The sequence below is a fragment of the Mus caroli genome, unplaced genomic scaffold (genome assembly GCF_978045245.1).
Source record: "Mus caroli unplaced genomic scaffold, Mus_caroli_1 scaffold_14, whole genome shotgun sequence".
NCBI classification, from domain to species: domain Eukaryota; kingdom Metazoa; phylum Chordata; class Mammalia; order Rodentia; family Muridae; genus Mus; species Mus caroli.
The window spans coordinates 113,817,183-113,843,925 of NW_028227269.1; the positions used below are offsets into that span (position 1 = coordinate 113,817,183).

The 26,743-nt window shown below is 42.7% G+C and overlaps 1 protein-coding gene across 4 annotated transcripts in view; it reads left to right on the top strand.

Annotated features, from left to right (window-relative positions):
• The first annotated feature begins 12,402 nt into the window (after positions 1–12,402).
• Positions 12,403–26,743, top strand: part of Esyt2 (extended synaptotagmin 2) — a 101,583-nt gene continuing 87,242 nt past the window's right edge. For 2 of the 4 annotated variants that reach the window (XM_029484378.2, XM_029484379.2), the window contains exon 1: positions 12,403–13,259. In XM_029484378.2, coding sequence (XP_029340238.1) covers positions 12,930–13,259 — 330 coding nt within the window. In that variant the 5' untranslated portion in view covers positions 12,403–12,929. The remainder of the gene's footprint in view (positions 13,260–26,743) is intronic. The other 2 variants (XM_029484380.2, XM_021179169.3) reach the window with 2 other exon arrangements.

Consider the following 26,743-nt stretch of genomic DNA (forward strand, 5'->3'; position numbering starts at 1 on the left):
TTTAAATATTCATTTATTTTATTTATATTAGTACACTGTAGCTGTCTTCAGACACACCAGAAGAGGGCATCAGATCCTATTACAGATGGTTGTAAGCCACCATGTGGTTGCTGGGAATTGAACTCAGGACCTCTGGAAGAGCAGCCAGTGCTCTTAACCACTGAGCCATCTCTCTAGCCCCGTTACACCTCTCTTAACCTGTGTGATAGAAAAACATATTTTCACTCATTCTGTTCTTTCACTGTGAAGAGACACCATGACTACAGAACTCTTATAAAAGCAAGCATTTAATTGAGGCTGACTTATAGTTTCAGAGGTTTAGTCCATGCTCATCATAGTCAGGAGGGAGCATGGTGGCAAGCAGCCGTGGTGCTGGAGAAGGAGCTGAAAACAACATCCTGATCTGCAGGCAGAGAGAAAACAATGCAGAGCCTGGGATGAGTGTTTGTAAATTCAAACCCTACCTCCAGTGACACACATCCTCTAAGAATCCTTCCAATTCTTTCAAACCTTTCCACTCCCTGTTGAGCAAGCATTCAAATGTATAAGCCTGTAAGGACCATTCTTATTCAAACTACCACACACTCGGTTGCTGTTCCTCCTGCTTAATTCCCCTTCCAGGTGGGGACATCTTGTCTAAATGTTTACATTCATTTATGGGTTTTTTTTTTTTTTTTGAAATTCCAGAGAGTTGTATAGCATATTGACAATATGTTCCCTGCCCTGTAATAACCTAGGAATGTTTGGGGCCTCAGTGTCCTTCTACGGGGTTGTTTAGAAGCCCAAGTTCTTTCCTATAATGTGGGATATCTACATTCCTGGAAGCTCACTCCTGTCACAGTTGCCCTTAAGGGCTTTAACAACTTTCCTCAAAGGCGGTAATATCCATTTAAATCAGGAAACGAATATTTCCCTGCCTCTCATTAATAACTTCCTGGCTACTAGTGTACCACATGAATGTGACTCTCCACACAACAGCCCTATCTTGGCAATAAAGAAGCCACATGTTATAACAGTTATTTTTCCTGTTGCTATAAAAAACACCTGACCAAAGCTCTTGAGGAAGAGCCACACTGCTGACTCACAGGGTGACAGTGGAGCCCACGGGGCAGAAGAGTCATGGCAGCACAAGTTTGAGGCAGTTGGTCACCTTGTGTCTTGCAGAGTGAGATGAGTGCTTGCACTCGGCTTGCCTTCTTTCTAGTCCATTATCCCAACCATACACTTCTGGGGTGGGCCTTCCAAACTCCATTGATCTAATCTGGATAAATTCCTCACAGACCGGTTCAGACATTTATTTCCGTGGTGATACAAAATCAACAAGTTGACAACCAAGATTAACCATCATAGGTGGATCCTGTACCGTGGAGATGTTTTCCAACTCTTCCTGGCTCCTGGGATTAGACTTTTAAGAATGTTTTCCTTTGATTCTCATCTATCTAAACTCTCAGCTCCTGTTGCCTGTAAATTACAAGACCTCACTCCACTGAGGTTACTCAGAAGCCTAACAGGACTGTCTTGGTGTATTCACTGATTGTCATCAGTGTGTTGAGGACATGAGCCTTATTCTAATCCCGGGCATAAGGTCCCTTTCTAGTAACCACAAGGATATCAATGTAACTGTGGAAACCCTAGCCACAATTCAGGGACTTCCTGGACTTGACAGTATTTTTGCTGTTAAGCCTCATAGCTAGCCTGCTCGATCATTAAGGGAATTAGAAGAGCTCTGAAATTAGACCCTTAAATGAATAAAGGTGCTGGACTTCTGCACCAGCATCGTTTTTCATTGATCTTCCTAAACACTTCTCTTTTCGTCTACACCAGTAGCAGTGATTAGTCGTGAGAGTCTGAACTCAAATATATGGGACTCTCCCAGAACTAGGTATTATCCATCCAAGATCTTAGACCTGGTGGTACAGGATTGGCACTCTTGACTCAAGGAACAAAGAGTTGTGGCTCTGTTGGTTAGGGAGGTATCTGAATTAACTATGACCAAAATAAATAAATAAATAAATAAATAAATAAATAAAAATTAGACTATAGAACCTGGCCAGACTTCAAATTCTGCTATCTTACTGCCAGATGCTAGCTCTGTGGCCTTTCTACAGCATTCCTGTGTGGAGACAGTTAGTCTGACCTGCAGTATTAGACCAGACCTACAAGATTCCACACTTGCTCAACCAGAGGCTAGTTCACAGATGGTGGTAGTCTTATGGAGGCAGGACATAGCCTTTTAGGGTATGCATTAGTAAGCTTTACAGAGGTCATAGAATCTGGGCTTTTCCGGATAATTCCATGTCAGCCGCCAAAGCAGAAATGAGTGCACTCAATAGGGCTTTCCAGCTGGAGGCAGGAATGAAACAATATCTGCACAGATTCAGTCTATGTTTATCACATAACTTAAACCTGTGTAGCCATATGGAGATACAAGGACCTCCTTACTGGCCATAATATTCTAACTAAATATACTTCTGAGACTCTGTTAGAAGCTACCTGGATTCCACACCGGTAAGTCTTTACACATTGAACAGCCTACCAAATACCATTCTGGCATCATTCAAAGGCCAGGCCAACAGACAGCTTGGCTTCCACTCCAGGCTCACTTCTCAGTTCCCTACTTATGTTCACAATATACTCCCAGGAAGCTCAATAGCGTTCAGATGAGGCCTAAGAACCCCAGAGGAAGAGTTCCAAAGTCTAGAAACCTATCTGGGATGGTTTGTATATTCTTGGGCCAGGGAGTGGCACTATTAGGAGGTGTGGCCTTGTTGGAATAGGTGTGTCACTGTGGGTATGGGCTTAAGATCCTCACCCTAGTAGCCTGAAAGTCAGTCTTTCATTAGCAGCCTCTGGATGCAGACATAGAACTCTCAGCTCTGCCTGCTCCATGCCCGCCTGGATGCTGCCATGCTCCCACCTTGATGGTAATGGATTGAACCTCTGAACCTGTAAGCCAGCCCCAGTTAAATGTTGTTTTTTATAAGACTTGCCATGGTCATGGTGTCTGTTCACAGCAGTAAAACCCTAACTAAGACACTACCTGTTTGTTGCTCCGTAGATCCTTTAAGTGGGAAATACTTATTAGTTTTTGTCAAGCTGCACATCTGGGCACCAACGCCCTCCCAACTATATAGAGTCTCTTTTCCTGAGCACAGAAATCCTTCAGACTTTGTAATTCATTTCCAAGCCATATCATACCCATTATCAGGCCAATCCTGAGGTGTCCCTCAAACCCACTCCCCTTCCATAATCCCCTTCCATAATCCATCCAGTATAGAACAGCTATGCTTAAGGAAGATTAACAAATAGATTTCACTCCATATCCCTATGTAAAGGGACTCAGATATTTGCTAATCTTAGTAGATGATTTTCACTGGGTGACTAAGAGAATTCATCAGCAAAATGGAAAGAGCCTCAGAGGTAATCACTGTCTTATAGAACATATTATTCCCAGGCTTTCATTTTCCAATATTACCTAGAAAATAAATAAAGCTCTTAAAAATAAGTATTTCAACACTACCTGACATCTTTTTTTTTTTTTTTTTTTTTTGGTTTTTCGAGACAGGGTTTCTCTGTATAGCCCTGGCTGTCCTGGAACTCACTTTGTAGACCAGGCTGTTCTCGAACTCAGAAATCTGCCTGCCTCTGCCTCCCGAGTGCTGGGATTAAAGGTGTGCGCAACCACGCCTGGCTACCTGACATCTTCAATCTTCTGAAAAAATTAAAGGGGCTGATCTAACTTATAAAGCATATACATCTATTTTTCTCCCAGCTTTATTTCCAGATCCTGAATGCTCCTGAGTCTACCACTCATCTTAGCCTTTCTGAAATCTTTTCTTTAGGCAATCCTCTTGCTAGATTGAGGGCATCATTACCTATATCAGTATATTATATCACTGGGACAGGATATCAAAGCCATTACTGACATCCAGGACAAACATAATCCCAAATGTAATCTCACAATTTTGATGTCACCTCAAAAACTTGGGACTGGATCTATTTAAAAAACCACTCAAGGAATAAAACACCATTTGAAGCTACTGGGACTGGTGATTGATTGTATTTGCTTGGGCCAGGGAGTGGCACTATTAGGATGTGTGGCCTTGTTGGAGTACGTATGTCACTGTGGGTGTGGGCTTTAATATCCTCAACCTAGCCGGGCATGGTGGCACACGCCTTTAATCCCAGCACTCGGGAGGCAGAGGCTGGCGGATTTCTGAGTTCGAGGCCAGCCTGGTCTACAAAGTGAGTTCCAGGACAGCCAGAACTATACAGAGAAACCCTGTCTCGAAAAACCAAAAAAAAGAAAAAAAAAAAAAAAAAGAAAAAAAAATATCCTCAGCCTAGCTGCTTGGAAGTCAGTATTCTGCTAGCAGCCTTCAGGTGAAGATGTAGAACTCTCAGCTCCTCCTGCACCGTGACTGCCTGGATGCTGCCTTATTCCTGCCTTGATGATGATGAAATGAACCTCTGAACCTGTAAGCCAGCCACAATTAAATGTTGCCCTTATAAGAGATGTCTTGGTCATGGTGTCTGTTCACAGCAGTAAAACCCTAAGACAGGACCATACCTTTCAAGTTCTACTCATGTTTCCAACTGAAGTCAAACAAAAGGCCTATCCTTAAAGGTTCATGACCAGAGACTGTTCTACCTCTAGAAACTCAAATAGCCTATTCCTGGAAGGCTCTTGAAGTTCTGTCATTTTTTTTTTCTAGTGAGACCCACATGTAAGTCCCTGCTGCCAAATGTCCCTTTAGTTTATCACAGTCTCAACAATAATTAGAAGTCCAAAGTTCAAAATCTCTGAAACTCATGGCAATCTCTTAACTGTTAACCCCCTGTAAAATCAAACCCAAAACGCAGATCACATACTCACAATGGCATAGAATATACATTATCATTCTAAAGAGAGGGGAAAGGGAACATAACGAGGAAATACTGAACCAAACCACATCTGAACCTCAGCAGGGCAAACTCCAAACTGTATCTCCATGTCTGATGTACTGACTGGTTTTGTGTGTCAACTTGACACAAGCTGGAGTCATCACAGAGAAATGAGCTTCCCTTGAGGAAATGCTTCCATGATATCCAGCTGTAAGGCATTTTCTCAATTAGTGATCAAGGAGGGAGGGCCCATTGAGGGTGGTGCCATCCCTGGGCTGGTAGTCTTGGGTTCCATAAGAAGGGAAGCTGAGCAAGCCAGGAGAAGTAAGCCAGTAAGTAACATCCCTCCATGGCCTCTGCATCAGCTCCTGTTTCCTGACCTGCTTGAGTTACAGTCCTAACTTCCCCTCTCTTTAGAATGATAATGTATATTCTATGCCATTGTGAGTATATGATCTGCGTTTTGGGTTTGATTTTACAGGGGGTTAACAGCAATGTAGAAGTGTAAGCTAAATAAATCTTTTCCTCTCCAACTTGTTTCTTGGTCATGAGGTTTGTGCAGGAATAGAAACCCTAAGACACATGTCAAAGAGCTCTTCAGTCTCCAACTCCTTCCAACTTTGTTGACTGAAATACACTTCTCTCTTGGGCTAGTTCCATACCTTCTTTGCAGCTTTCCTTGGCAGGCATCCCATAATTCTGCCAACTCCAACATCTTAGGGTATCCAAGGCGATCCGTGCTTCATTTAACAGCTTCATACAATGGCCTCTTCAGGTCTCCATATAGAGCGTCTCCTGACACATTCCCAGACTCAGTAGCTTTCCTTGGATTCACAGGAAGATTCTTATATTGTATTCTTACTTGAATTCTTGACTTTAAAGTCAGAAGCAAGTGGTAGAAGCTGCCAAATTCTGCTGTGTGATGTGACCTTGGCTCTCCTCTTTTAGTTACATCTGCATCGTCTTTCTGTTGTTGATGGCTCCTTCACTGCTTAAGCTGCTTTTAGTTCTCGTTCACAAGTTGGAAGCCTAACTGGGCATTGTATGTGTGTGCATGTGTGTGTGCATATGTGTGTGTATGTGTGTGTGTGTGTGTGAGTATGTGTATGTGTCTTGCCCTGAGGTCACCACTCTCTTTATTCCTTGTAGCATCATGTTTTCCTTTAAACTTTTTATTTCCTTGAACACTGGGCTCACCTCTACCACCTGGAGCACCTCTTTTCTCAAACAGTACATTTTGCATTTCTCTGTGTCTGGCTTTCTCATTTATTATTATAGATATGTATAAGAGTGATTACCGAATAACCACATGATATAGTCAATACTAAGCTGTCTTGAAATCTTATCTGCAAACATCATTAATCCAAACTCTTCAGTTTAGCTTCAGGCATATTTTTAGGACAAGGGCAAAAAGGAGACACATTCGTTGCCAAAATATGACAAGAATGGTCTCTAGGCCATTAATTAATGTTTTTCCTTTCTGAAACTTCTTGGTCTGGGTGCCTATAGTTCAAATCACTCACAGCACTGTCTTCTTTGAAGTTATTATGAGAGCCCATTGAGCCCCATATTAAGTATTCAACCCCCTTTCTAGTCCAAAGTCCCAAAGTCTTCCATATTCCTCCAACAAATAAAATAGTCAGGCCTGTCATTGCAATGTTCCAATCCCTGGTATCAACCCTAGAAAGGGTTACTACTTTAGTGATGAAACACCATGACCAAAGTCAATTTGGGGAGCAAAGGGTCTATTTGGCTTACACTTCCACATTACTCTTCATCATCAAAGAAAATCAGGGCAGAAACCTGGAGGTAGAAATTGATCCAGAAGGCACAGTAGAATGCTGCTTACTGGCTCACTCCTTGTGGCTTACTCAGCCTGCTTTCTTATAGAACCCAAGTGACTGCTCAAGGGCCCTCTCCCATCAATCACTAATTAAGAAAATGCACTATAGCTGGGCAGTGGTGCCACATGCCTTTAATTCCAGCACTTGGGAGGCAGAGGCAGGTGGATTTCTGAGTTAAAGGCCAGCCTAGTCTACAGAGTGAGTTCCAGGACAGCCAGGGCTACACAGAGAAACCCTGTCTTAAGAAGAAAGAAAGAAAGAAAGAAAGAAAGAAAGAAAGAAAGAAAGAAAGAAAGAAAGAAAGAAAGAAAGAAAGAAAGAAAGAAAGAAAGAAAGAAAGAAAGAAAGAGAAAGAAAGAAAATGCACTATAATCCAATCTTATGGAGGCATTCTCACAATTGAGCCTCCCTCTATTCGAATGACTCTTTGTGTACCGAATTGACATAAAACTAGCCTGCATACTTTGAGTCTCAGAATTGATTTGTGGACTTTAACCAGTGTTGAGATTGGATGACTTTTGAAGTTGGATTAAGTACAGTATACATTATGATATGGCCACAAGACTAAGGGAGCCAGGAAGTTAGATAAACAGATTTGAATGAAGACTGCCCCCAATAGGCTCATGTGTTTTCCCAGTTGATAGAAACTACTGTTTGGTTAGGATTAGATATGCCTTTATTAAAGGAGATATGCTGGCCACACCTCTTCCTCCCTGCCTCCCCGTGACCCGGAAGTTGTACATAGGGATGGCTCCTGCAAAGAAGGGTAGTGAGGAGAAGAAGGGTCGTTCTGGTGGTGACCTGAGAATACACCACAAATATTCACAAGCACATCCACGGAGTGGGCTTCAAGAGGTGTGTTCCTCGGGCACTCAGAATTTTGGAAGTTTGCCATGAAGGAAATGGGGACACCAGAAGAGCGCATTGACACCAGGCTCAGCCTGGTGTCACCATCTGGGCCAAGGGAATATTGCATCTGAGTATGTTTGTCCAGAAAACGTAATGAGGATGCGGATTCACCAAGCTCTACACACTGGTAACTTACATGCCTGTTACCACATTCAAAAATCTACAGACGGACAGGTGGTCAATGGGGATGAGAACTAACCTGCTGAATGTCAAATTAAAGTTGCAGAACTGGAGAGAGAGAGAGAGAGAGAGAGAGAGAGAGAGAGAGAGAGAGAGAGAGAGAGAGAGAGAGAGAGAGAGAGAGGAGAGAAGAGAGAGAGGAGAGAGAGAGAGGAGAGAGAGGAGAGAGAGAGAGAGAGAGAGAGAGAGAGAGAAGAGAGAGAGAGAACTGAGGACAGGCTTTTAGGTTTCAGAAAACCTGGGCAGGCTCTTCTCTCTGCCCCCTGCTTGTTGATCAAGAGGCAAGCTCTCAGCTGTTCATATTGCCATGCCTTTCCTCTGCCATCATGAAATCTAATTTTCTGAAACCATAAGCCCAAATAGGTGATTTATTTTAGAAGTTTCCTTGGCAATGATGCGTCATGTCAATTGAAAAGCAGCTAATACAATTACTTAATATTGTAGGATGAGTTGTATTTTTCAGATTATAGAAATCATTAAGTTCCAAATAGTACTGTCTCCTTAATGGAAACCATAACTTCAACATCAGCCCCCTCCTTCTACCACCAAGAACCTCTTGATCTTCATGAGATGCCACAATCTGGCTCTCAGGCTCTCACAATAACCACTCTCTCCACTCTCCAAAAGCCATCAACCCTTTTATGTGTTATGGTCATCAATTTTACAACAGATCATCCATGTCAATAAGGGCCCTGTGGTTCCCCCACTCAGCTTTAATGTAGCTACAGAATAAAGACAATACTTCCATCCTCTGTTAATGGCTTATGTTGATTTGTAGGGGAGAAGAGACAAAAAGCAAAAAACCACACACTTTGAGCATCAGATGTCAATTGTTTTACATCACTGGGTCCCTGGGATTTCTGACATCTTATATAAACATTTGGAGCCTAGTTCCTAATGAGGCATGGCACCTCATCCCAGATGACCAGTATTAAATATGACAACTGATACTGTAATGTGTACTGCTTGACAAGATAACGAGAAGCCTGCTTGGCTCTACAGATATGGATGCCACACAAACCCGCACACTAGATAAAACCAAGTAACTTCCTTCATCTGTTACAAAAAAAAAATCCCATCCCTTTTCAAGATTGATTCTCTGAAAATGTGCCTGTTGCATCTCTATCTCTGAAGAACATTCTGTTCACTAACTCTTTTTACATGTTTTCACTTTGTAAGTACCATGGTCCCACACTTTAAGCTTGTAACCATCATTCCCAGTACATTATGTAAAGTATAAAGTATAATTCCTGGCACAAACAAGACACACAATAAATGATATCAATATCATTACCATTATTGTTATTTTATGTTATTATTGGAATTAAGACAGGGAAGAAGAAAATTGGAGATGCTAAAATTGTGGCTCTCTTTATAAATTTATGTCATTTTTCATTGATAGTAAACCATGATTAAACACTTCCTTAGTTTCAGTAAGCCAGCTGACACTCTTCTTTTTTCTGTACTAATGAAGAGGCTAGTAGGTAAAGCTCCACTCTCTTCACCATCTTCTTTTTGCTTCTCTTCCCATGAGTGTAGGCAGAGTATGTGAATATGATGAGCATCACTTTAGACGTTGCAGCAGGAGAATCATCATGGGTTTTGTTTGTTTGTTTGTTTTTTGTTTTTTGAGACAGGGTTTCTCTGTATAGCCCTGGCTGTCCTGGAACTCACTTTGTAGACCAGGCTGGCCTCGAACTCAGAAATCTGCCTGCCTCTGCCTCCTGAGTGCTGGGATTAAAGGTGTGTGCCACCACACTCCACTCATCATGGGTTTTAAGTTTGTGAGTTCACACACACACACACACACACACGTTAATTGAATGGTTGGAGGATGAGAGAAAATAATATCTTTGCATGGACCTGCCTTTAAAAGAAGTTAGCATGTCAAAGGTCAGAAAGATACCTGAAAAATAAGGGGGAAAACACAACACTGTAGAAGACTTGTGGAGGTGGCAACATGGAAGAACATAAAGGTGACAACCAGCAACAAAACAGAGACCTCAGCTGCCACACAAGCATAAGAAACTAGTCTTTCCACCACCTAAATTAATGTATAGTGTCATGGTTCAAAAATGCTTGGTCCAGGGAGTGGCACTATTTGGAGGTATGGCTTTGGTGGAGTAGGTGTGTCACTGTAGGTGTGGGCTTTAAGACCCTCATTCTAGCTGCCTGGAGGACAGTATTCTGCTAACATCCTTCAGATGAAGATGTAGAACTCTCAGCTCCTCCTGCACCATGCCTGCCTAGATGCTGCCTTATTCCTGCCATGATGATACTGGATTGAACCTCTGAACCAATTAAATGTTGTCCTTTATAAGGCTTGCCTTGGTCATAGTGTCTGTTCACAGTTGTAAAACCCTAAGACAACAATGGACTGGAGCCTCAATGGCAAGAGCAGACTTTTATTGCTCTGAGAGTTTGGATCTCAAGACCTAATGGCCAGGGTGTAAGAGAATGCACAGTTCAGTCTGGGAGGGTTTTTGCAATCAAGAATAGGGAGGGGTAAGAGCATGGCTTCTCCTGTCCCAGAAACTGTTTTTTTTTTTTTTTTTTTTTTGACAGTTTTCCAAAACTGTGAGTCAGGAGATAAGTCAGCTTGTCTATTTTTGTAGCCTCTGGGCTCCAGGGTGTGTAAGAGGTAAGTGTCATTAGACTTCCTAGAGCTTTGATCCTGTTTCAGGGTTCTGGTTTAGAAGGAGGGGTGTTCCGTAGGGATTCCTCTTGTATGCTGTCTAATGTGGATGCTGGGAACCAAACTCTGTTCCTCTGGAAGAACAGCAAGCACTCTTTTAATCACTGAGACATCTCTCCATCCTGGGATCCCTTATTTAGACGTTATCAAAATTTAGCAGCATTCAGAGCATTAACTTGTGATGTGGGAAAAATGGGTTGCCATTTGCTCTTTTGCTTTTTTATGGTTTATATGATGTAATTTCATGTGGAAGTACACAAAATAAAGTGAAAGGAAAAAGGAAATACCTTCTTGTGAGGTGCTTTGAATAAGAATGGCCCCTGTAGGATCAGAGATTTGAATCCTGGGTCACCAGGGAGGGGCCCTATTTGAAAGGATTGGGAGGTTGGCCTTGCTGGAGGAAGTGTGTCACTGGGGGTGGATTTTGAGGTTTCAAAAAACCCATTAGGAGCCCAGGGCTTCTCTCTTCCTGCTGTGGGCAAATCTGGATGTGGATCTCACAGCTGCTTCTACAGTGCCATATTTGCCTGCATGCCACCAAGCTTCCTACCATGATAATGTACTCAATCTCTGAAACTGTAGGCCAGCCCCAATTAAATGTTTCCTTTTATAAGTTGCCTTGGTCATGGAGTCTCCCCACAGCAATAGCACTCTATGACACTTTGCTTGGTTTATTGACCTTTGTCGAGCAGACTACTGCTCCCTTTCAAACATGGCATGCCTCTGAAATGCTGTAATACATATTCACACATACCCACGGGAAAATCTTCCACAGGTGACTTTGCATCTATCTATTTATTTATTTGCATTTATCTGTTCATTCAGTACTTACTACATAAACCAAGGCATTTTTTTTTTTCAAATACATTGGTGAATCAAAAACATCAGGTTGCAGAAAAGTGGGAACTTTAAAGTGTTTTCTGTAGGGTTCAGATACTGATGACACTGGTAGCTTTGTGTTGGTGGAAGGTAGTGGTGGGTTAATACTTGAATCACAAGGATTGTGGAATAAAATCAGACACAAGAGATGGGCAATGAATGGCTACTAATGGAACAAAATATGACCCAGGATAACTTGGCTCTGAATCTGCAACATTCCATAATCATAGTTGTGGAATTATCCTCCTGGAAATTTTTCTTAAAAATTATGCCTATGTGTGTATGTGTGTGTGTGTGTGTACAGGCGATTGTGAAGACCAGAGGTATTAGATCCCATTGGAGCTGAAAATACAGGTGCATGTGAACAGCCAGATGTGGATTTTGGGAATCGACTCAGGAATTGGGTTCTCAGGTGCTGGGCCATCTCTCCAGCTCCTCTTCAGCAAACTTTAAAGTAGATGTCTTTTTTTCTCTTCTCTTCCCTTCCCTTTTTCTTTTTCTTTTTTGCAACCTTCACATATGTCCCCTAAGAGTTTGGCTTTGACGTGGGTAGGGGGTGGTGTACCCTGGCTGCCTTTTTTTTTTTTTTTTTTAAATCTTCATGACAACTGTGCTCTCCTAAGCTCACTGGGGCCATTTTGTTTGGGAAGTCAGACCTGAAGGAGTACTAGACCCAGAGGCGCCACCACACAGTAAGGCCTCAAGGTAAATTTTACTGCAGCAGGCGCAAAGTTCTCATTCCACAGAGGCAGGCCCAGGAGCCATCCTCTTACCCTAGGCACCTGCAAGTTCAAGTTCTCCGCCAGGGAGCTAGGACGGGCAAGAGGTTGGCTGACGAACGCCGAGCTCTCCGCTAAGCTGGAAAGGACTCAGCCCGCTAGCCTTCCCACTAGTCAGGGCCATTGCTCCCTTCCAACACCCGCGGAAGCCACGCCTCCCTCTCCGGCCGTCCCTGCGAGCCAAGTCCGGGTGTGTCCCCCTGGCTCGGCGCCCACCCTCCGAGGGCGCAGACCGAACCGCCCTCACAGGTTAGGGGCGGGGCCTGCCTGGTGTGATGGCTTCGCCCGCGAACCCTTCTTGGTGTAACGACCGGAGAGTAGCAGCACAGCAACCCTAGCGCAGAGGCGGGTCCGACCGCGCGATGACACCAGGCACAGACCATTCGCCGCCGGGGGATCTTTCCTGAGGGCGCGGACGAGGGAGCGGGATCCGGTTGGCGACTGACATCTCGCCCCGCCCTAGATTCTTTCAGGGTCGGCTGTCTCTGAACAGTGGATCCCAGTGAGGAAGAGCCGGGCGCACGCTGATTGCGTCACCAAACCACGCACTCAGCCCGAGCAAGCCCCTCTCCGGGAGAGGCCTCGGTGGGGGAGGGCCCTGCGCACTGTGATGACGCCAAGTCCCGCCCGTTTGAGGAGTGGAGCGGTGCAGCCCGCGGTCCCCCTCAGTGGGGCGCTGGCGCGCGGGCTAGAGCGACCTGCGGTCCGTGGGAGAGCCGCGCCCGCCTCGGCAGGGAGGAGTGCTCAGCGCGGCTGGAGATGAGCAGCGCGGGGGGCGAGGGGCCGGAGGCCGGTCCTGGCCGGGCTGGGGGCCGCTCCGAGCCCGAGGCCCCGGGCAGCGCTCTGAGTGTGGACTTGCCGGGGCTGCTGGGGCAGCTGGCGCGCAGCTTCGCGTTGCTGCTGCCGGTGTACGCCCTGGGCTACCTGGGGCTGAGCTTCAGTTGGGTGCTGCTGGCGCTCGGGCTGCTCGCCTGGTGCCGCCGGAGCCGCGGCCTCAAGGCCAGCCGCCTGTGCCGCGCGCTGGCGCTGTTGGAGGACGAGGAGCAAGCTGTGCGCCTGGGAGTGCGCGCCTGCGACCTGCCCGCCTGGGTGAGTGTTGCCCCCCAGACCTGAGCGGAGTCAGGTCCGCACCACCCTTCTCCCCTTCTCAGTGACGGGTGGGGAACTCAAGCCCCAGCCCGAGTGAAGTGTCAGCCACCGCTTGCTCCGAATCTCCGTCCGATCCGGGATCCGCACAACCAGGATCCCAGACCGAGTCAGGTGTGCGACCTTACTGCTCTCTGCCTCTCCTGTTGTAAACTGCTGTCTTCTGTCAGCACTCTGCCCACTTGCTTTCCTCGGGAGTTCTGGCCACTGTGGCCCACCCCGGCTCTGAGCGACGGTCTGCGTCCGAGTCTCACTTGTGTCAGCGCACCCACCTCCCCCACCTAAGTCAGGTGTCCTTATTGCTGACCCCACCCTCATCCTGGGCGAGGTGTCCTGGTCATTATCTGCTCCGAGAGTGTCCGCTCTCAGTCCTCTTCCTGGCTTTCAGTCCTCGCCCATCGCTAGCAAAGTGCGCAGGTAGTGAATACTTCCTAACTTGGCAGAATTGGTCATTGTTAGTTGCTGGGCCTCTTCCTCCTCTCATGCTGGCAGTGACTACCGCCCAGAAGCACACTTGGTGGGCGATGAGATCTCACACTTGGTGGGCGATGAGATCTCAGTTGTCCAGAACGATTCTGTAAACCTTTTGCCAGCATGGCGCTGCAGGCCTGGAACCGTCCAGATTCTTCTTTCTGATTTAAAAAGTAGTGACAGCCAATATGGAGAGAAGTTAATAAAAAATCAGGAAGACTCATTCATTTCTTAGTTGTGTCTAACATGATTGAACTGTTCCTGAAAAGCTTATGTTAGAAGAATTGAAATGTTTGTTTCATTGTTTAAAATACCAGAAGGAGGACTAGGCACTTTGATATGATCATTTAACATCCAGGGTGAACATGTATAGAGGGAGATTTTGAAAGCGTTAACAGTAATGATAAGTTATGGTATTGATTATTTTTTCCTAAAATTGCTTTTTACTTATTGAGTATTTGAACCTATTGGAGAAGGCATTATCATCTTTCTCTCTTCACTGTCTTTCTTAGCAAAGAGTTAGTGTCATAGTTTCAGATAGAAGGAAATAGTGCATATTTTAAGATAAATGTTGCACAATGTTAGGCTTGATGTAAATGTCTGTGGAAGTAGGTAGTGGTAAGTTTTGAAAGGTAGAAAGAAGGAATTTAAATGGAGAAAGAACTTAGAGAATGTTCCTCCTTTCCAGCTAGGAAACACCTGTGAAATATGGCTTGGACTATGTGGAACAAGTATCAAAAAACAAGAATTAAAGAGGAAGAGTTCCCTAAATCAAGAGGAACATAATAGGTAGCGCTTGGTGATGACAGTTAACAACTGAAGTTAGAATTGTAATGGTGAAGCACTTTTGAAACTTAAAGATCTGCAGATACATAGTGAATGTGTAGGACTGGAGTGTTTTGGAAAATGAAAGTAACTGATATGAGATACCATTTAACTAGCAGTAAAGGAATGTATAAAAAAACAGGAAGTTAGAGTAGCTAAGGTGAGAACAAACAAGAAACAGTGGTATACTGTAGAATGCAGTAGTGGTTAGTGTCTTGTGTCTCTGCCATACTAAATTAAGTGCTGTCAGAAAGCTGGTTAAAAACTAGTAGTTAGGGGGCTGGTGAGATGGCTCAGTGGGTAAGAGCACCCGACTGCTCTTCCGAAGGTCCAGAGTTCAAATCCCAGCAACCACATGGTGGCTCACAACCATCCGTAACGAGATCTGGCGCCCTCTTCTGGAGTGTCTGAAGACAGCTACAATGTACTTACATATAATAAAATAAATCTTAAAAAAAAAAAAAAAAACAAAACTAGTAGTTAAATGACCAATAAACAACATAAATAAGACTGAAGTCTTCAGGAGCAGGGTGGTGCTGACTTCCAAAAATACTTGATTATTGAGCAACTGATATAAACTAGCTTTTAAAACATTGTTTGCAAAGTGCAAATGTTTTCACAAAGGAAATAAAATACAGTTGCTGCCATAATGAGCCAAAATTTTAATGGAATAAAAAGGTAATTGGTCAGTTTTCTTGTTTTTATTTTTGTTTCTAATTGTTTTTTGTTTTTTAGTATTAGGGTCAGACCTAAGGCTTCCATAGCAATAGTAAAGTGGTCTACCACTGAACTACATTGACAACCCTGTGCAGAGTTTTGTTTGTTTGGGTTGGTTGTTTGGAGATGAGGTCTCCTCAGCTACAGTGGTGGGACTACAGATATGTGCTAACATGCTTATCTAGTTCCTGGGGTTTCTGGATGTTGATTTGATAGGTTGTCTTGAACATGATGTAATTGCCAAAGATTGTAATGTACATTGATGACTGTGACTCATTGTGGAGTAGAAACATGAGAAGATATGAGCTAGTATGGTACCAACTTTCTATTTCCACCGTTAGATAAATTCACCCACAGTTTTTTCATTTTATTTAGCAAAATGAAAATTTAAGGGGACATGAGGATAAGGACAGTGCTGCACTTTTATTTTCATTTGAAAACTCAGAACTTAGTAGAATAAAGTGTGATTCTTTTCTGTTTTTACTACTGCCAGTGTATACTGATGTTATAGCTGTAGGCATATGGCATAGAAACATCAACCTCTTGTGTACATTGTTGCTTAGCTTGGTGAAAGTTATTTTTTTACTCATTGTGTGGATTACTAAGAATCAAAACAATCCAGTTTCTTTGGATATGTTCTCTTATTGTGTACACCTTTAGAGGGATAACTTTCTTCCCAGTGTTTTGTTGTTGTAGTTGTTTTTGTTTTTGTAAAAGTTTAGGAAAATGTAGCTTTAGCCAACATATAATATCTATAATTTAAGAACAAAATAAATAAAAGAATGCATGGTAGTCTCTTGAAAAGAAAGAGTAAACAGTTGGCTTTTTTGATACTTTCAAAACCGTTTTATGAGACTTGAGTCAGCTTGGTATAAAACAATTATTTTAATCTGAATACTTCCTAGCACTCTGAGGATGAGATGGAGGTGCTGCTGAGTTTCTTCACACCTGGTTATGCCCGGGTAGTACAGGCTGTGCCAATTAGATTGCATCGCCAAATATAAGTGTTCCAGTAACTTAGAACATAGTTTCCTGAGGTTTCTAAAAATAATCATTAATTTCCTGGGTTGTTGTTTAAACTACACTAAATTTAAATTTACCATGTATGTACTTATCAGCCTGTATGTTGAGGCTTTAGTTGTATTATTCTCATTTTAATTTTAAAGATGGGACTTAGATCAAATATGAGTACTTTACAGATATGAAGTAAATGTATAAATCTAGTGTGTAGATTGGTTTGTGTGCCTATAATTTTACAATGCACTGTGTGTGGTCTTTTGTATTTTGTTAACAATTTATCAAATCATCCTTTTTAATTTCCATGACAGAGGAACTTAATCATACCTTTTTGATGAAATATAAAAAGTCATCCTATCTTCACATTTATATTCTTTCCAGGTAAATGTAACTGACAATCTAGTAGGTAGACTGGTGATAGCCTCAGGTAGCATATTGTTAACTTTCAGCCGATCATGTCAGCTGGACCTGGGATCTGAGGGCCTGAAAGAATGGGCAGACTACAGTCGAATGCTGCAGACCATCTTACTTCAGTTTCAGTGTACTTTTATACATGAATTACTTTCACGTAACAACGAAAGTAATGAACCAAGGAAGGTTGAGTTCAGAAAAACATGATCAGAAAAGCAGTAAATAAACCCCAGTAAGCACGTACTGAATATTAACAGAGCAGCCCTTTCTCATAACTTTTTTAGGACAGACCAATTTAAACACAATTCCTTGGCATGTAATATAGGTAATATAGGTTATAACTGGGAAAGCATGAAAACAAGGTAGAGGGCCATGTCCAGATTCAGGGTACACTGAGAATAGCACTTGGTATGTCCTTTCACCAGATTAGATTCTATAGCTATATTCTGGCATTCAATAAGAAAGAATAAAAATACCTTATAAATTGAATGTCACAGGAGGCACAAAATCACATTGAAGAACAATCCAGGGAGCAAAAGGCATCTGAGGCATTGTCCACTATTCATCTTTTTTGTTTTTTGTTTTTTGTTTTTTTGTTTTTTGTTTTTTGAGACAGAGCTTCTCTGCGTAGCCCTGGCTGTTCTGGAACTCACTCTGTGGACCAGGCTGTCCTTGAACTCAGAAATCTGCCTGCCTCTGTCACCTAAGTGCTGGGATTAAAGGCGTGTGTCACCACTGCCCGGCTTACCATTCATCATTCTTTTGACCAGGTTCCAACACATATAATTTGAAGAAAGGTTCAGGGAGGGTTTTTTGGTAAGGGGAGTATGTATAAAAATGAGTGTCAGGACCCATTGGGGGTGACATTAGCAGAAATTCCCAATACCAAGGAGATAGAATCCAAAGAGACCACCTCCAGTAGATAGACATGGCTTCCAGCGGAGGGATGGGGCCACCCACCCATCTAAAAATTTATAACCCAGAATTGTCCCTATCAAAAGGAAATGCAGCTGGGCAGTGGTGATGCATGCTTTTAATCCCAGCACTTGGGAGGCAGAGGCAGGTGGATTTCTGAGTTCGAGGTCAGACTGGTCTACAGAGTGAGTTCCAGGACAGCCAGAGCTACACAGAGAAATCCTGTCTCGAAAAACAAACAAACAAACAAACAAACAAACAAACAGGAAATGCAGGGACAAAATGGAGCAGAGGCTGAAGGAAAGGCCATCCAGAGACTGCCCCACCATGCAGTTCATTCCATCCCTGCAGACACAAAACCCCAACACTATTGCTGATGCCAAGATGTGCTTACAGACAGAAGCCTGGTATGGCTGTCCTCTGTGAGGCTCTGCCAGCACTCAACTAAGACAGATGCTGATACAGCCAACCATTGGACTGAGCCCAGGGACCAATGGAAGATTTAGGGAAGGGCTTAAGGAGCTGAATGGGATTGCAAACCCATGAAATAACAAAACTATCAACTTACCGAACCCCTCAGAGCTCCCAGAGACTAAACCAAACCACCAGAGTATACATGGGCTAGTCCATGGTTTCAGCTGCATATGTAGCAGAGGATGGCCTCATCTGGCATCAGTGGGAGGGGAGGCACTTGGTCCTGTGGAGGCTTAATGTCCTAGAGAAGTGGGATGCTAGAGGGGTGAGAGGCAGGAGTGGGTGGGTGGGTGGGGCACCGTGTTAGAGGCAAAGAGGAGGGGAATGAAGTGGGACGTTTGTGGAGGGGAGACTGGGAAGGAGGGTAACATTTGAAATGTAAACAAATAAAATGGTTAATTAAATTTAAAAAGGTGCTCCCAGATTTGATGTGAACAATGACAATGATGGAATGTTCTGTGAGACAGAAGTCTCAGAGTCCAGGAGCGCAGCAATGGAGAATAGTTAGAAGTTGTTCTTCTGAACCACCTTCTCTGGAGGGATCTGTTACAAGTTCTTCGTGTGATAGAAAGTGAAACAGTAGGACAGTGGTGGGATATGCCTTTAATATCAGCCTTTGGGAGGCAGAGACAGGTGGGTCTTTTGAGTTCCCAGGAAGCCTGGTCTATAGGAAGAGTTCCTGGACAGCCAGAGCTACACAGAGAAGCCCTGTTTTGAAAAGAACAAAAGTAAATAAATATATAGTCAAAGTCTTAAAAAAAGTAGAACAACACACCAAGCAAGGGCAACCAGTAGTGCTCCCATTGACCCTACTTACATGGTAAAGATTGAGGAATACAGGTGCTCCCACTGGACCCTCCCAGGCCGTTAGGTATGAGGAGCAGAAGTGCCCCAGTGGATCTGCCCAGACTCTTAGTAATAGAAACAGGAATGCTCTCACTGAACTTCACATAGGCTCTAAAGAAGGAAGAGGAAAGGTATTCCTTTCTTGGCTTTCCCACACATTTCTGACAATTTGCGGGTACCTAATTAAAAATATCCCACATTCTGTAGACACATAGAGCTTGGGCAAGGCAGGAGAAACAGTAATGTGCTCAGATGTAAGTTTGTGAAATCAGAAAAGGAAACAGTATATTTCCAACTCATTCTTGTATCACTTTAGTATCTAGAAAACATCCAGGGAAAATAGTACTTGTGTTGCTGTGCCTCATACATTTTGTGTAGGTGGAAATTGTGTATTTACAGAAGGTTGTTAGCCACTATGTAGGTGCTGGGACTCAAGCCCAGGTTGTCTGGAAGAACAGTCAGTGCTCTTAACTGTTGAGCCATCTTCCCAGTCCGAGCAGCATAGTTCTTAAGAAAGTGCTAATGTCTCTGTAGTTGTCTTTGCACAAGATCATTCCTCACCATTTTATTTATAGATATTTCTTCCTGGTTTTTCTGTCATTTGGTTTTTATCTACTTAGTTCATTTTTAAAGAAACTGGAAAAGGATTTATTTTTATATGTTAGTGGATTTTTTTTTTTTTTTTTTGCCTGTTGTTTTGTTTTGTTTTGTTTTTTCAAGACAGGGTTTCTCTGTATAGCCCTGGCTGTCCTGGAACTCACTTTGTAGACCAGGCTGGCCTTGAACTCAGAAATCCGCCTGCCTCTACCTCCCGAGTGCTGGGATTAAAGGCGTGTGCCACCACCGCCCGGCTGCCGGTGTATTTTTAAGTATATTCATGTGTGCAGTGCCCATGGAATGCCAAAAGAGTGTGTGGATACACAAGAACTGTAGTTATAGATGTTTGTGAACTGCTGTTTGGGTGCTGAAACCAAACCCAGATCCTGTGCTAGAGCATCCAGTGCTTTCAACCACTGAGATTTGTCAACACTAATGTTTGTCCAGCACTAAGTCCCATAATTTTTTAAAAATTGGGACATTTATATCAAAAGATGGCCTAGTCGGCCATCACTGGAAAGAGAGGCCCATTGGACATGCAAACTTTATATGCCCCAGTACAGGGGAACGCCAGGGCCAAAAAAATGGGAAAGGGTTGGTGGGGAAGTAGGGGGGGAGGGTATGGGGGACTTTTGGGATAGCATTGGAAATGTAATTGAGGAAAAGATGTAATAAAAAAATAGTTTTATATGAAAAAAAATTGGGACATTTATTTTTGTTAATTTTCTGCTAGAATAGATTGTATTTGAAGGAACTAGTACAGTTCATGGATAGGGTTCTAAAGCTTTTGCTTATGGGTTCATTTATAACTATCTTAGTTAGGGTTTCTGTTGCTGTAATAAAACACCATAACCAAAAGCAACTTGGGGAAGAAGGGTTTATTTCACTCACAGTGTTCTGTATAACAGTTCATCATCAAAAGCAGTGAGGGCGGGCACTCAAGCAGGGCAGGAACTGGAGGCCGGAGCTGGTGCAGAGGCGTTGGTGGGGAGCTGCTTACTAACCTGTTTATCATGACTTGCTCAGCCTGCTTTCTTCTTCTTCTTTTTTTTTTTTTTTAAAGATTTATTTATTTATTATATGTAAGTACACTGTAGCTGTCTTCAGACACTCCAGAAGAGGGCGCCAGATCTCGTTGCGGATGGTTGTGAGCCACCATGTGGTTGCTGGGATTTGAACTCTGGACCTTCGTAAGAGCAGTCGGGTGCTCTTACCCACTGAGCCATCTCACCAGCCCTTTTTTTTGTTTTTTTTTTTTTTTAAAGATTTATTTATTTATTACATATAAGTACACTGTAGCTGTCTTCAGACACACCCGAAGAGGGAGTCAGATCTTGTTACAGATGGTTGTGAGCCACCATATGGTTGCTGGGATTTGAACTCAGGACCTTTGGAAGAGCAGTCGGGTGCTCTTACCTGCTGAGCCATCTCACCAGCCCCTCAGCCTGCTTTCTTACAGAACCCAGGACCAACATCTCAGGGATAGCCTCACCCACAGTGAGCTGGGCTCTCTCCTGTCAATCACTAAGAAAATGCCTACAGCTGAATCTTATGGAATCATTTTCTCAACTGAGAATTCTTTTCAGTTAACTCTGGCTCGTGTCAAGTTGACATAAAACTAGCCAGCACACTTACCCAGCTGTCTTTTTTTTTTGTTTGTTTGTTTTTTTGGAGACAGGGTTTCTCTGTGTACCCCTGGCTGTCCTGGAACTCACTCTGTAGACCAGGCTGGCCTCGAACTCATAAATCCACCTGCCTCTGCCTCCCAAGTGCTGGGATTAAAGGCGTGCGCCACCACGCCCGGCCCAGCTGTCTTAATTACTTTTTGATTGCTGGAACAAAACACCACGACCAAGGCAGGTTACAGAAAAAAGAGTTTATTGGGGGCTTATAGTTTGAGAGGGTGAGTACATGACCATCATGGTGGAGAACATGGCAGTGGAGAGGTAGGCATGGTACTGGGGCTGTGGATGGGAGCTTGTAGCCTGATCCACACATTGGAAGCAGAAAGGGGAGAGAGTAGGAGAGGGAGAGTGAGAGAGAGAGAGAGAGAGAGAGAGAGAGAGAGAGAGAGAGAGAGAGCACGTTCTAACTCTGAATGGCATAGATTTTTTTTTTAAACCTCAAAACCCACCCCTAGTGACACACTTCCTCCACCATTGCCACACCTCCGAGTTCTTCCCAAACAGTTTTACCACCTGGGGAGCAAGCATTCAAATATCTTAGCCATTATTGTTCAAGCCATCACACCAACCTCATGAGAAATGTTATGTGCTCCAAGTGTGTTAAGTTCTAGTGATACAAAAATGAGTATTTCCTGTAAAGTCAGGAAATACTCCCTGGCAACAACGTAGATCTTTGAAATGTCATACTATGCATTGGTAGTTTTGTTCCCCCAGCCCCAGTTTGTTTGTTTGTTTGTTTGTTTGTTTTCTTTTTTAAAAAAACAGACTATTTAGCCCAGGATGGCTTCAGACTCATGGTCCTCCTCAGACTCAACAGTGCTGTAATTACAACCATCATGCCCATTTTCTTTTCTTTTAAATTGATGAAAACTGCATATATCTACGATGTACATGCTTCTTTCTGATACACATACATTATTAAATATATATACATTGATCAAATACATATACATTGATCAGTTGCTAAATTGAACTACTTAATATATGTATTACTTCTCATTTGTACCAAGTGTCTTAGTCAGGGTTTCTATTCCTGCACAAACATCATGACCAAGAAGCAAGTTGGGGAGGAAAGGGTTTATTCAACTTAATACTTTCCACATTGCTGTTTATCACTAAAGGAAGTCAGGACTGGAACTCAAGCAGGTCAGGAAGCAGGAGCTGATGCAGAGACCATAGAGGGATGTTACTGGCTTGCTTTCCCTGACTTGCTTGGTTTGCTTTTCTTATAGAACCCAAGACTACCAGCCCAGGGATGGTACCACCTACAAGGAGCCCTCCGCCCTTGATCACTAATTGAGAAAATGCTTTACAGCTGGATCTCATGGAGGCATTTCCTCAAGGGAGGCTCCTTTCTCTGTGATAACTCTAGCTGTGTAAAGTTGATACAAAACCAGCCAGTACATCAAGTCACTTTTTTATAGTGAGAAAAATTTCTTAGTACTTTTCAAGAATTCATAAAACTGATATTAATGTAGTTAGCATGATCTACAGTAGATATCCTGAACTTATTCCTCCTAAGTGAAGTTTTATATTCTTTGATTAATATTCCCCCTCTACTGTTTTCAGGTTTTCTTGTCTTGTGAAAGTTAAAAATATTTAAAGGATCCATTCTTTTATTTTGTTTCCTCATTTGAGAGTGGGTCTCATGTATGCCAGGCTAGCATTAAATCACTGTGTAGCTGAGGATGATCTTCCTGCCCCCTCCTCCTAAGTGCCGGGATTACAGGTGGGTACCACCATGTCTGGTTTGTGTGGCTGAGGTTCAGGCCCAGGACCTTGTATAGCCTAGGCAAGCATTCTGCCAACTGAGTTATATCTCTAGCCCTAAAACAGTTAGTTTTTGTTGTTTGTTTGTTTTTCGAGACAGGGTTTCTCTGTGTAGCCCTGGCTGTCCTGGAACTCACTTTGTAGACCAGGCTGGCCTCGAACTCAGAAATCCGCCTGCCTCTGCCTCCCAAGTGCTGGGATTAAAGGCGTGCGGCACCACCGTGCCCGGCAAACAGTTTTTTATTCAGGAAAAATATATTAAATATGTAGCCCAGGGGCTGGAGAGATGGTTCAGAGATTAAGAGCACTTGTTGCTCTCCCAGAGAATCTGGGTTTGACCACAGGCACCCACGTGGGAGCTCATTGCTAACTCAACTCCAGTTCCGAGAATACTATGCCCCCTCTGACCTTCTTAGGCACCAGACATGCAAGTGATTCACATACATTGCGACAAAACACGTAAAAATTGAATAGATTTTTAAATATTAATAACAAAAATTAGTCCATAATGTTCAAATGTCCTGATGACAGTTGCCAGAAGATTATAAATTAAATGAAGTTACTGTGTACTTTCTATATTTAAGATTACTAAAGATTAAAGTTTGGGAAAAATCTGGCATAAAACTTTAATCTTTCTGGGCTCTGAACTACTGATTTTTTAAAAGTAGGTAGCCCTTTTATTAAGTCCTAGTTGATAAAGTGTGTGCTTTTCTTTCTTTCTTTCATTCATTCTTTCATTCTTTAGTTCATTTGTTTATTTGTTCGTTCTTTCTAAATGCTTTTAGGGCATTTTGTACATTCACTAAGGCAATAGCAATAATCTTTAAATCAATCTAATTTTAAAAAGTGTTTCGGGCTGGAGAGATGGCTCAGCAGTTAAGAGCGCTGACTGTTCTTCTGAAGGTCCTGAGTTCAAATCCCAGCAACCACATGGTGGCTCACAACCACCCGTAATGAGATCTGGTGCCCTCTTCTGGTGTGTTCGAAGACAGCTACAGTGCACTTACGTGTGATATTAAATAAATCTTTTTTTTTTAAAAAAAAAGTGTTTTCATTTCCTTTTTGAGGTGGCCTTACTTTGTAGCTCAGGCTGCCTGGAACTCACTGTGTGACCCAATTTGTTTCTGAACTCAAAGCATACCCTTCACCTAAGTCTACCAAGTGTTAGGGGTACAGGTGTTGCCCACCAAGCTTGCTCAGTGACAGCAAAGATTTTCTTGCTAAGAATTAAAAATATGAGGCAGAGGCAGGTGGATTTCTTAGTTCAAGGCCAGCCTGGTCTACAGAGTGAGTTCCAGGACAGTCAGAGCTATAGAGAAAACCCTGTCTCGACAAACCAAAAAAAAAAAAAAGAGGTGTATTGATGGTTATTCATCTGTGCAGGTAGTTCTAATTTTGTGCTGTGTGATTGTTAATTGTTTTTTCTTGTGGGTGCTTATGGGTGGTTTATGGGCACTCTTTTCTGGGATGCCTCTGAGCATCTAGTTCAAGAGGTGAAAGTGTCAATGCAAAGTGGAATGTCTCTCTCTCTTTTTTTTTTTTTTTTTTGGTTTTTCGAGACAGGGTTTCTCTGTATAGCCCTGGCTGTCCTGGAACTCACTTTGTAGACCAGGCTGGCCTTGAACTCAGAAATCCACCTGCTTCTGCCTCCCGAGTGCTGGGATTAAAGGCGTTCGTCACCACGCCCGGCTGGAACGTCTGTTTTAGGTGCACCGTATGTGCCTTCAGGTTTTTTGGTGACTGAACTCTAGGACTAGTCTGCCCAGCAGTGCTGGGGTGAGACGAGAGTAGGACAGCATCCAGTATCCTTCATGCACGTTTGGAAAGCTATGATTGAAACTGAGCTTGAAATGTGGGTTTTGTTTAGTCAGATAGCATTTTTTTTTTTAAATTTTTTAACAAATGTTCAATTGTATTTTTCTTATAACATATGTTACTAGATTAATAGGTATTTGAAACATAATTTTTTCTGATGTAAGAAGAATATACCCTCATCCTAGAACATTTTAAGCTTTCAAGAAGAATAAATGTGTATGGGGGGAGGAAGTAACCTTGAACCCTAATTAGTGTTAACTATTACTGACGTTTTGGTAGGATTTTTTTTATTTTTTTTATTATTATTTATTTATTTTTTTTTTTTTGGTTTTCCGAGACAGGGTTTCTCTGTATAGCTTTGGCTGTCTTGGAACTCAACTTTGTAGACCAGGCTGGCCTCAAACTCAGAAATCCGCCTGCCTCTGCCTCCCGAGTGCGGCTCTTTGGTAGGAAATTTATATCTACAGATATAGCTATACAGTTTTTAGTAATGCCGGGCATTGAACCCAGGGCCTTGCATATTACTAAATAAGTGTTCTACTATTGAGGTACATGCCAAGTTCTTTTTAAATTTTAGTATTTTTCTTGAGCTAAGTTGCTGGCCTTAAACTCACTATGTAACTCAGGCTGACCTTGAGTCACTCTGTTTGGCTAGCATTTCTTAGTATTGATATGTTTGAATGTGATTTTATATATATATATATATATATATATATATATATATTCCTTAAGATTCAGAGCTACAAAAAAACCCAATGTTTTCATAGTTTATTTCAAAACTACACATGTCTCTTAGGAAAGCATTGTGTAGTTTCCATTGTTTTGCCTCTTCTCTGCTGTTTCCCCCCCTGTCTTTCTTTCCTCCACTTTTGATGGGCTTCACCTTGTCTCTCCCAGTCCCCGCTCCTGGCTGAGAGGATCCTTTTATTTCAGACTCTGGAATACCTAGGATTATAGGTGTGGTCCACCACGCCTGACTTTTTTTTTTCCAAGGCAGGGTTTCTCTGTGCAGTCCTGGCTGTCCTGGAACTCACTCTGTAGACTAGGCTGGTCTTGAACTTAGAAATCCGCCTACCTCTACCTCCCTAGTTCTGGGATTAAAGGCGTGCGCCACCACTGCTTGGCATGCCTGACTAAGTAAAAGGCTACAAAATGCAAGGACAGAGGTTCCCTATAGATTCTTAAAATTTCTCCTGAATTGATCCAAAACATATGCAGACAGATAATGAAGAAAAATCTGGGACATGGAGGGAAGGTTGTTTGTGGGCTTCCAGTTTGAAGAATTCGTTGATTGTTGTATCTATGCATTAATTCCTAACCTAAATTGTCACTCATGGAGACAAAAAAAAGCCTTTTATAAGTTAAAAATTTGTTGGTACCTGCTAATGAAGAACTATCAGAAATTCCACCTTGGAGATTCATTTCACAAAGGACTAGACTGGAAATTGGCATGAGGACATTCATCCAGTGTATTGAAAATTGATTACAATTCCAACAGAGACTTAGGGCATTCTCATCCTTCCCATTACATAGTGATTACATGAGCTATTATACCCTCAGAGTAAATACAGTCTTCACTTGGTGTATACCAAATACATTGATGGGGACCTCTAGTAAACAGTTTATAACCAAGTAAAGTAGTTCTTTTCCAGGTTTCTGATCGGTCTAATGACATTTTAAACTTTTGGATTGATGGAAGCTAGTACTCTAAGTTAGTACATTCCAAAGATTCAGCTTTATAATCAGAAGGCTGTTGGGTAGATACAGAGTTAGGCAATAAATACCTTCTCAGGAGACTAAAGATAGATGTAAGTGATTCAGGCCCTTGATGTTCAATACTCCACATTCAGGAAGTTACAGTTAGCTAATCAAGCTACAGAATCT